We start from the raw sequence: 11,968 nt of genomic DNA on the forward strand, positions 1-11,968 counted from the left end.
ATATGAGCCATACTCCATCTGGCTAATGGATCAACCAAAAGAAAGAAAAAAAACGACAAAACAGTAAGGCTGGCCAGTCAGGAACGGAGCATCGCAGCCATCACTCAACGGGGTCAGGCGACCCGCCTCCAAGAACGGCGGAGCTCAGGCGGTCGTCGCCGGCTGACTGGCGGGGCGGAGCTCCTTGCTTGCTTGGCGGATCGGTTCTGTAGCAACAGCTACAGTAAAAACGGTAGAGAAAAAAAAGACGGCCAGAAACCCTAACCGAACTCTTGATACCAAGTGGAAATTTCAGAGTAAAATAAATTGTATTTCTTCATTGTTCACATTGGGCATATATATGCACCAATCTTACATTCAAGTCCTTACAATATTCTGTATTTCTTTTCTTACCAAAAGGTCCCTATAACTTCTATAAATGCATAAACATACAAATCTCAACAAGATCCTTGTACTTAATATAATTCATGTATTATGTTTACATAATTTCTTGATGGCTATTTGGAGGTGATGGTGTTGATGCCAGAGGGGCGGAATTGTGTCACCTTCATCGGTCACTCCATCTTAGAATCAAAGAGGGAGAAAATTTGAAAACATTTGTGTTATAAGTAGTGTTATGTTATACTTCTTCATTATTGCTTTGATTTGTATGAAATGTTATGTTTGGTGAAAAATATTTATGTACTTAATATAATTCATGTATTATGTTTACATAATTTCTTGATGGCTATTTGGAGGTGATGGTGTTGATGCCAGAGGGGCGGAATTGTGTCACCTTCATCGGTCACTCCATCTTAGAATTAAAGAGGGAGAAAATTTGAAAACATTTATGTTTTATAAGTAGTGTTATGTTATATTTCTTCATTATTGCTTTGATTTGTATGAAATGTTATGTTTGATGAAAAATATTTATGTTATCTATTGGTAATTAGCAGTAGTATCTAGAAGGAGATTTCAAAAAAAAAAAAAAAATTGAATTCCTTTATACATTTAAAAAAAAAATATTGAAAAAATGTAAAAATTAATTTTTTTTTTACCGGTTTATAGGATTAAACGGAACTATTTACAAAGTTATATAGTAAGGTTTATAGAATTTAAAATAATTAAAAGTAGTATCTAGAAGGAGATTTGACAAAAAAAATTTAGAAGAAAAGTTTTTTAAAAAAAATTTGAAAAAAAATTTTGTTTGCAGAATTCGTTGAATTAGTTTACAGGATTTAGTATTGAAGTTTACTGAATTTGCTCCATTAGTTTACATGATCTTTGAAAATATCTGGGGGATTTTTGGAGGACTGGAGTTGGGGGATCTTTGAAAGGTAACGTCCCCCGGGCTACATTCCTCCGAAAATCTCCGTGTATAAAAGCCTTCCCTTTTTAGCTCAGTTCTGACGCGCTTTCAACTGTCATAATTTCAACTATAATATGTATGTTTACAGAATAATATGTGTATGTTTACAGGATAATATGTGTATGTTCACAGGATACTATGTGTATGTTCACAGGATACTATGTGTATGTTCACATGATAATATGTGTATGTTCACAGGATAATATGTGTATGTTGACATGATAATATGTGTATGTTCACAAGATAATATGTGTATGTTTACATGATACTATGTGTATTTAGAAGGAGATTTGGAAAAAAAAAACTTTCGAATTCTTTTTTACATTTTAAAAAAATAAAATTTAAAAAATAAAATAAAATATTGAAAAATTTTAAAAATTGATTTTTTTTTTTTTTTTACTGATTTATAGGATTAAACGAAACTATTTACAGAGTTATGTAGTAAGGTTTACAAAATTCAAAATAATTAAAAGTAGTAGAAAGTGACACAAAAATTTTGAAAAAAGTTTGAAAAAAGTTTTGAAGAAAAAGTTTGAAAAAAAAATTCAAAAAAATTTTAAAAAAAAATTTTTTAAAAAAATTTTAAAAAAAATTTGAAAATAAAATTTGAAAAAAAAATTTGGAAAAAAAAAATTTGGAAAAAAAATTTGAAAAAAAAAATTTCGGAATTTTTTTTTGGAAAATAAAAATTCCGAATAAAAAGTTCAAAAATATAGTTTTGAAAAAAAAACTCAAATATTTTTTACATATTTTTGTTTACAAAGTTTAATGTAGTCATGGTTAGTTTTTAGTTTTAAAAAGCTGTTAGAGATCTTCTAGATGTGGTCCTGGTCAAACGTTTAAATGTGGTCCTAATCAAAGTAGTTAAAGTGGTTAAAGTGGTGGTTAAAGTGGTAGTTAAAGTGAAAGTTATTGGGGACCACACATAATTAAAAGTTTTATGTTGACAGGATTTATTGAATTAGTTTACAGAATTTAGTAGTGATGTTTACAGGATTTAGTATTGATGTTTACAGAATTAGTCCGGAGATTTTTGGGGAACTGTTAGCTGCTTCCTTATTTTATTAATCAGATTTCAGATTTAAAAACTAATTGGTTAGTTAATATTTTTCCAACACCTACTCCCAGGTAACATGCATATTAGCTGTTAATCTTAACCAGTAGAGTACGAATAATATTAATTTTAGAGGGAAAAAAATGTAAATTATCACAACAGCATTACCCACTACTGATCACTAACATCCCCATCATGGGACCTTCGAATTAAATCCGAAAACAGAGAGAAGCCTAATCCGGTTTACTCGATTGGGCTTTCTAATTTTAGTACTATACCCATTAAAGGACAAAGCGCATTGGAAGCAGAGTTGAGCCTGGAGAGAGAGAGAGTCACTTATTGGTAAGCTGGTAGTGGATGCCAAGGTTTTGAGAGAGAGAGAGAGAGGGAGCATAGAAGGATGGATTTGAGAAATGGCTTGATTTTTGTTCTCTGTTTGCAATTCTTTGTCTCTAATGTCTGTTGCCTCCATAGAAGCCAATTCAAATCATCCTTTCTCTTTGGAACTGGTACTTCTTCCTATCAGGTACCCTTTTTTTTCACATCTAACTTAATCCCAATATTTGCCTGGTATCATTAAATTTGCGCATTTCATCAAATCTGGGTACTTTTGTGATGAGATTATAATTGAACTCATAAATCATTTGAGAAAGTAAAGATAGCTCTTAGGTTTTTTAATTCCATTCTGAAATTTTACTAGATTGAAGGAGCATACTTGGAAGGAAATAAAGGTCTCAGCAATTGGGATGTTTTCACTCATATTCAAGGTAACTTTTCTGGACTTCATCCACATGTCTCTCTGAACACGCGAAACCAAAAAAATTGATAAAGGTCAGGAGTGAAATGGAGCGGATACGGAGCGGATAGTGATAAAATCATATCCATATCCCTTTTTATGTTTTTCGGATACCGATATGGATTGGATATCAGTCGGATACAGATACGGATACGAACTAGATCGGATATTTATTAAAATAATATAAAATATTACAGAAGTTCATAATATTTATCTTATTATAATGGTGAAATTGTTTTTTATATAATATATATATTAAAATATGAGGAGGGATCAAGTTATTGACTCTTAGCAATCCAAAGCATGGGTTTTTTTTATCTGAAATGGAGAAAAAACAGAGTAGACACTTATGAAAATGACCCTTATCTCCAAGTGGTAAGCAATCATTCTCCATTTCAGATTTTTTTTTTTTGCACACGTGGCTCTGTACCTGAAATAACTGGTTTCCTATTAATTTGGAAATAACAGTTTGCTATTGATGGTTTACAGAGCCACATGTGCAAAAAAAAAAATCTGAAATGGAGAATGATTGCTTACCATAAGGGTCATTTTCATAAGGGATAATGACTTGTTTCTTGAAAATTTATTAGAGGGATCGGATAACACTCTTTTTTGGTGACATCGGATAACATCGTGCATTTTCAAAGTTTTTAAAGTCTAAACAGTCGATACAAACCGTTCAACATAATGGATATGTTAAAATGTGCTTGCAGATCAAATTTTATATTTTTTGGAATTTTTTTTACTATTTATTAAGCATTTAACAAAATCATTATATTCAGATCGTTGAATTTTTTTACCTATTTTAATAAATAGTAAAAAAATTCAGAAAAATATAAAATTTGATCTGCAAGAACATTTTAACATATCCATCAAATTGAATGATTTAAATCGACTGTTTGAACTTTGAAAACGCACAGTGTCATCCGATGTCTCCAAAAAAAGATGTCAGCTGATCCCTCCTCAATTTATTATACCTACTACTCTATTTTATGACAAAAACTTTTATCATTCCACTGTTAGTTATCTCTCTCTGGGTTTTTTTTTTTTTTTGGTAATAAAAGCTTGACAGTGGCTTTGAAGTGTACAAAGGAATTAAAGAAAAAAAAATGCATCCTTTACATTACGAGAAAACATAAAAGAGTGAGGCTATGGTAGTATGCATAGCGCATATACGAGAAAACATAAAAGAGTGAGGCTATGGTAGTATGCATAGCGCATATTGGTCTACAATATGGATTCAAATCTTTGATTTGAAAGTTCTAACGATCAATTCAGACCGTTCAATATGGTCTCTATATAAATATGTACTTGTAAACTAAATTTTATGAGACGGATATGGATACATATTCGAAAACTTAGATGTGAATATCAGATATCCGAATATCTGTGTGGATAAGGATACTGATATGGTTTTATATTTTAATTATATGTCTCCGAATAGTAGATATATCACATGGTTCTGGAAATCGGAATCGGAATTGGATTTTTGGCCACCGAGTTAGAATCGGATGAATCGGCCGGAATCAGAAGAATTGGATCGGTAACTCGGGTATTTTTGACAGAAACCTTATTTTGTAGCCAAAAAATAAGAAAAAAAACCCGTAGGTGCTTTGATTGAAGTAATAAAGGATTTACATGATAAACAAATTACAATACTTAAAAGAGTAAAGATGTTGTCCCCCTTGAATCTGTCCCCTATCTGTCCCTCTAACAACTTTCCTTTTTTGTTCCCCTACATGGTCAAAATCTACCCTCTTCAATCTTCTCTTAAAAAAAAAAAAAAAAAAAAATTCAACACAACTCAAAACCCACTATGTTCTTCTCCTCTACTGCTCGCCACCAGCTACCCACGCCGATGGTTGTGATGGCGGTTGAGATCCGACGAGGGGAGCGTGGTGCACCGTCGAGATTCGGCGAGTAGAGCGTGGTGCACCGTCGAGATCCGGCGTGGAGAGCATGGTGCACCGTCGAGATTCGACGAGGAGAGCCTGGTGCACGGTCGAGATCCAGCGAGGAGAGAGTGGTGCACCGTCGAGATTTGGCGAGGAGAGCGTGGTGCACCATTGGAGGGGGTCCATGCTAGCCCAGCGAAGGTTGTCACAGTGCAACATATGAATACTTTATTAGTTAGATATGAATACTTCAGTTGTTAGATATGCATACTTCATGTTACATATGAATACTTCTTGAAAGAGGTGGGATGAGAGAGATGAATCTGACTTTGAATTTTGAATTGTATAAATTATTTCGAACATGTATGAATACTTCGTAATCGTCAGTATGAATAATTCTTTAGTTAGATATAAATACTTCATTGTTTTAGATATGCATACTAGTCTGTTGAGAATATTTCTTGGTCCCAATCTGGGCAGGTGTGAATATTATTAGTGTCAGATATGAATATTGCTAGTGTCATGTGTGAATACTTCATTTGTTAGATATGAATAGTTATATATAATAATATTTCATTTGTTAGATATTGAGTACTTCATTAGTTAGATATGAATACTTCATTTGTTAGATATGCATACTTCATGTTATATATGAATACTTCTTGGAAGAGGTGGGTGAGAGAGATGAATTTGATAATGAATTTTGAATTGTATAAATTATTTCGAACATGTATGAATACTTCGTAATCGTCAGTATGAATACTTCTTGGAAGAGGTGGGGTGAGAGAGATGAATCTGACTTTGAATTTTGAATTGTATAAATTATTTCAAACATGTATGAATACTTCGTAATCGTCAGTATGAATACTTCATTTGTTTAGATATGAATACTTCTTTATTTAGATATGAATAATATATAGATTCGCTGTAGTGGTCCCCAATCTTGGCAAATGTCGCTTTCAGACGATTGCGGTCCCCAATCCAGGCCGTCACAAGACGTCAGTGGTCCCCTGGTCGTTACTGGTCCCCTCCAGCTTGTGTTTACATATGACGAATGGTTCTGATAATAAGTATGAATACTATAAATTCGTATGTATGAATACTATACGTTTTGACTATTAATAAAATAACATTAATCTTGCTCTTTGGTGGTAGTTAGCACGTTTTAACTATTTTTTTTGTCTTTTAGTGTGGGGGACAGATAGGGGACTGTTAGTCGATCCCTACTTAAAAAGCAGTAATTGAAAATAAAAGTCTAGATTAACTGCGGACATGTAAGTTCCTAAATTAAGCAGTCACTACAAGCTAACTACTCAAAAATAAAAAGCTCCATTCCCTAAGCAAAAAGGTCCCTGTCTTTCATCCATCTCTTTTGTTGCAATTTCTCCGCCATCCAGGGGCCAAGTTGAATAAAACCCCTCTCTCTTTCTGTCTTCATTTCTGTCTTCACTTCCGACTCAAAAATCAATGCCCCCATCGCGACTCTCTCTTCCCTTCCGACTCAGCTCAGCACTAACCTCTGCGCGACAATGGAGATTTCTCTTCTCCTCAGCACTGACCCCTGCGCGACTCAGCTTGTTTCCCTGCGTGACACAGCCGGCCGATCTCTTCTCTTCTCTTCTCCTCAGCCGGCCGACCTCTTCTCTTCTCCTCAGCACAACTCAGCCTACGAGAATCGGACAAAACTTGCACAGGTTAGTGAGAATCGGACAAAACTCGGCTGACTCGGCACTGTTCATCCGAGTTTTTCCGAGAAACTGGCACAGGCGCGAGAATCGGGTAAAACTCGGCCCGGTCAGGTCCGATTCCGAGTTGAATTGGCCGATTTCTGGAACCATTATATCATATATTTTAATATATATTATGAAAAATTTATGTATTCAACGTTATAATTAGATAAATATTATGAACTATAATGTTTTTAATTATTTTTTATATTATTTTCATAAATATCCGATCTGATCCGGACCCGTATCTGTATCCGTCTGATATCCACTCCGTTCCGTATCCAGAAAATGAAAAAAGGATATGGATATGATTTTACCACTATCTGCTCTGTATTGGCTCCGTTTTCACCCGTAAACATACTTCACCCCAATTCCAAAAAGTACAAGCAGATAAATTCTACAATTACCATGTCAGTATATTTGGTGAAAATAGATTTTTTTATCACTACTGATCAGCTTAAAATTTTGATGTCATGTTTCAGGGAAGATTAAGGATGGAGATAATGGTGACATTGCTGATGACCATTATCACATGTACATGGTAAAGTAAACTTATAATCTTCTAATTTATTAGTATTTGTTTAAGAAACACTAAGAAGACCAATAAATCAATCATGTGTTAACATGCTTGTATTATTGTACCTTATCTTACCAGTGAGGTCAGGTATCTATACAAATACCTAGTGTTGAAAAGAACTAACCAATGCCAAAATTTTGATAATCAATCACGCAAAAATAAACTTATCATGCTATAAAAGTTTATTTTTATCCCAAAACTTATATAATTACAGAAAGATATTGAACTAATGGAGAAGCTAGGGGTCAACTCATACCGGTTCTCCATTTCATGGTCAAGAATCCTACCAAGTGAGTTCTGAATGCTTTCTCTTGAAATAAACAATTTGTGTCTCTTATAATAATTTCTCTTTTCTAGAGGGATGCTTCGGAGATGTGAATCTGGAGGGTATATCATTCTACAACAAGGTTATTAATGCTATTTTAGACAAAGGGATAGAACCATTTGTGACAATAAATCATTTTGATATTCCACAAGAATTGCTAGATCAATACGGTGCATGGCTAAGTTCTGATATAAGGTACGGTTATCTATTTTTTCATTAAACTTTGATTTGGTCAATACTGGTGAGTTTATAATATGTTAAAAAAATTTATGGAGTTCTTCAAATTAACAATGTCCAATTTGTTAAGAACCATACTGGTCTCTATATCATATTAGTGCTAACAACTCCAAAAAAAGATTCTCAATTATTTTTCCTAGTTTTATTCTCTCATGAAATTATGGGTTCTGTGAACAAATCAGGCATGAGTTTTACTACCCGCTGATGCCAGAGACAGTATATATTTGCTGGTCTCAAAATTAGTAATCCTTATAAATTTTTATTTTAGAGTGGACTGACTCTGAAATTAAAACACAATTGTTGCAGGAAAGATTTTGGGTACTTTGCAGAGGTATGCTTCAAGGCATTTGGAGATAGAGTTAAATACTGGACAACATTCAATGAGCCAAATCTGTATACAAAATTTTGTTATATGAGTGGGTTATATCCACCTGGCCGCTGTTCACTACCTTTCGGGAACTGTACCTATGGCAACTCTTCCACGGAGCCATACACTGCGGCTCACAATGTCATTCTTTCTCATGCAACTGCAGTTGACATCTACAGAAGATCTTATCAGGTAATTGCTAATTATTTGGATGTTGTCCGCTGAAAAGTGTGTAGTTTAGGGATGTTTTTAGAAATACATGAGAAATAATATACCGGTATGTGTATAGTACAGAGCTCATAATTTGTAAATAAAAGACCATGCAAAACACAACCTATATAAATGGGTACTGAAAATGACCAAACATGCATTAGACTTTCTAGAATTCCAATTCTGACTCCAGTTTAAATGGGCATTTTTTGTACTATCTTTGCTATTCTTATTAGGCAAAACAAGGTGGTACTATTGGAATAGTAATTGCTGCTAAATGGTATGAGCCACTGAGGAACACAATCGCCGATACTTTGGCAGTTAAACGGGCATCGGCTTTTGATCATCACTGGTATGGTTTTTGCTTTTGAGATTGTATTCATTTGGTGTTGTTTAAGATATTGTTAACTTTGCATCATTACTGTAAGCAAACCACCATGTACCATCATTAAGTTTTGTTAGGATGAACGAAACTAAATTGGATTGAAGTTACGGCTAAATGTAATCTTGATTGAGGCTAATTTACATAACTTAGATTAAGTATGAGTGTATGACAGAGATCAGGTCAGACTTAGCCACACACTTCAATATCAAGCTAAGCTTTCTTGACAGGTACAGTTTAGCTTATGCGAAATTATAATTCAGTTCCCATTTTGCAAACGTGAAGGTTCCTGGATCCAATATTCTTCGGAGATTATCCTTCAGAAATGCGCAAGATCTTAGGCCCAAATTTACCGACATTCACATCAGAAGAGAAAAACCTCTTGAAAACCAAATTAGACTTTATTGGCATCAATCAATATACAGCCCAATATGTAAAAGATTGTATTCATTCTTCATGCCCAATAGACACTTATGACGGAAATGCCCTTGTAAGAACAACTGAAGAGCGCAACGGAAATTTCATTGGAATACCAGTATGAGAATAAATTCAACATAAGATTTTTCCTTCGTACAATTTTAGAACTTAATTAAGGGATGAAATTAATTTCCATAAGTTTTGCAGACGGGACTGCCGAATTTTTATTCGGTACCATGGGGTATTGAAAAGGTGGTGATGCATATGAAGGAAAGATACAACAACACCCCGATGTATATAACCGAAAATGGTAAATTTTCATATTGCAAAAAGAGGATAGAACTGTAACCATAATTTTATTATATGCACCTCAATTGAGTGGTAGTGATTGAAAATTAATTTGAAACTTTGAAACTACTATTCAGGTTTCTCACAAGCAAGCAATAGCAGCATGACAGCCGAAGATTTCGCTAATGATATCGAAAGAGTAAACTTCATACATGACTACCTCACCTACTTGAACTCAGCTATAAGGTAAATTACAGATATTATACACCATCTTTTTTTTCTATGATAAGTAATTACCAGAAATTAAAAATGCTCCTAAGAAATGCACATACAATGCTACCTTATTTTTCTTGTAGAAAAGGAGCTGATGTAAGGGGCTATTTTGTTTGGTCCCTCATTGACAATTTTGAATGGGCTTTTGGTTATACTTTGAGATTTGGGCTTTATCATGTGGATTACAAGACACAAGAGAGAACGCCTCGATTGTCAGCTAAATGGTACAGCAACTTTCTAAAGGGATCTAAAATTGAAAAGAATGTGGGTACCGAGTTGAAATTTGATTATTGAAATTTGAAGTATATTATATTGTAGCATGCAATTCTTTTTGTTGGCCTATTCATGGCCTTTTGTTATTTTGTTTTATATTTTATATTTAGTGAAAGAGAGAAATAGAAAAGAGAATATATAACTCTTATGCAGAAATTTTTTTTTATTATGTTGAGATACTCTTACAAATGACATATTTCCTATTTATAGGTCATGTGGTGATCTTTTACAAATCAAAAACATAAATATAATTAAACACAACACAAATACCAAGTGCATGAATTGCACTCCCCAACATGACCCTTGAAACATAAACAATTAATCTATCTAGAAATTCCAAATACATTCATCTAATTATTTGACTAATTGACCTATTTAATATTTTTTTTTCTTTTACCAAAAACAGCAATTTCAACACTTTTATCATATATATGCAGCATGCAATTCAATTTAAAAAAATCTTCATAGGTGGTTTTAAATACTCATGTACTATACATGTATAAAATTTTATGAGTCCTATGCTACTTATATAAGTCATATACCCGTTTTCAAAGTTCAAATGATAAATTAAAACCGTTTAAACCGATTTTCTTCTTGAGAACTTCATGAATTTCTAAAAATTTTAATTTTTTTATTTATCCAGTATCATGTCAAGTAGTCAAAAAATAAAGGTTTTTTGACGCATCTTAATGCATCATTTTTCTCAAAATTCTTCATAAATTCTAAAACATTGGTAAAAAAAATTACAAAAAAATGTAAAATTGGGCTTCAAAGCCCATTTTAATATGGAGATCATGTTAATCTATTCAAATTGACCGTTTAGATTTTGAAAACGGATATATGACTTATAAGTATATATATGTCTTCATATGTTTATATAAGTAGCATAGCCGGATTCAAATTTTATTATATGTCGATTCAAGTGTTAATATAATATCCCAAGATTGCCTCTTAATTGAGAATTTAGATTACAATTAGTGTGAGGTTGTGTTTATTAAAAAAATATGCAAGCTGAATACTAAAATAATCATCACATCGACTTGAAATGATGAATTTGAATATTTAATCTTGATTTACTTCACAAATCAAGCTTTTGAAATATTTAAAATTTGTGTAAAAAACATCAGGTCGAAATCTGTTGAAAAATATAAGGATGAAAATAATTCATTTTCTCTTTCAAAAAACAATATTTTATTTTCAATCTCTTCATCTATACAAAATGAACTTTTTATAATAGTAAAAACAAACACTTAGCTCTTAAAAATATATATATCAAGATCATATGATTCAACTTCTTTAACTATTCTCAAATCTATCCTTATTTTGCTCAATGTTCAATGATCGTATACTTTTTTTTTTTTTTTTCTAGCATGACTATCCAATCAAGAACAGAAATCTAACATTACTAAGACTTGTTCTCATTTTGAAAAACTGAGAAATTTTAAGTAGGTCATTACTATCCAATCAAAGTAGGTCATTCTGTAAAAAAATCAAGTATACGATCATTACTATCCAATCATCATAATTTTTTTTTGCATAATATTACCGATCAAAACTGAGAAATTTTACAGAATGACCTACTTTGAAAAAAAAGTCTGTCAAAATACTCTCTTCAAATTCTTTGTCAAAATAACCTTGTGGGACCCACTAAAATAAACATTGCCCTTCCCTTAGTTTTACACTCATTCTTTTTATGTCTCTTTGCTTCCCCCAGAAAATAATATAAGCCCAAAATGAAATATACGATTGTGTACGAGTTGTTCATTGATATACAATACATTGGTTCAATGATTTTTTTT

At 32.7% G+C, this 11,968-nt stretch overlaps 1 protein-coding gene across 3 annotated transcripts; it reads left to right on the forward strand.

Annotated features, from left to right (window-relative positions):
- Positions 1-2,678: 2,678 nt before the first annotated feature.
- LOC144561508 (putative inactive beta-glucosidase 14) lies at positions 2,679-10,383 on the forward strand. Of its 3 annotated transcripts, XM_078310473.1 has the most exons (11): positions 2,679-2,928; positions 3,103-3,169; positions 7,303-7,361; positions 7,612-7,687; positions 7,755-7,917; positions 8,266-8,518; positions 8,773-8,888; positions 9,204-9,453; positions 9,543-9,645; positions 9,761-9,869; positions 9,980-10,383. In XM_078310473.1, the coding sequence occupies exons 1-11, from the start codon at positions 2,803-2,805 to the stop codon at positions 10,188-10,190; spliced, it is 1,533 nt and encodes a 510-aa protein (XP_078166599.1). In that variant the 5' UTR covers positions 2,679-2,802; the 3' UTR covers positions 10,191-10,383. The 3 variants fall into 3 exon arrangements, with proteins under 3 accessions (XP_078166599.1, XP_078166601.1, XP_078166600.1); XM_078310475.1 differs by lacking the exon at positions 3,103-3,169 and having other exon boundaries at positions 2,784-2,928; XM_078310474.1 differs by lacking the exons at positions 2,679-2,928; positions 3,103-3,169 and adding an exon at positions 6,567-6,787.
- Positions 10,384-11,968: the final 1,585 nt, after the last annotated feature.

Source organism: Carex rostrata, chromosome 11 (genome assembly GCF_964058835.1).
Source record: "Carex rostrata chromosome 11, lpCarRost1.2, whole genome shotgun sequence".
Lineage (NCBI taxonomy): Eukaryota > Viridiplantae > Streptophyta > Magnoliopsida > Poales > Cyperaceae > Carex > Carex rostrata.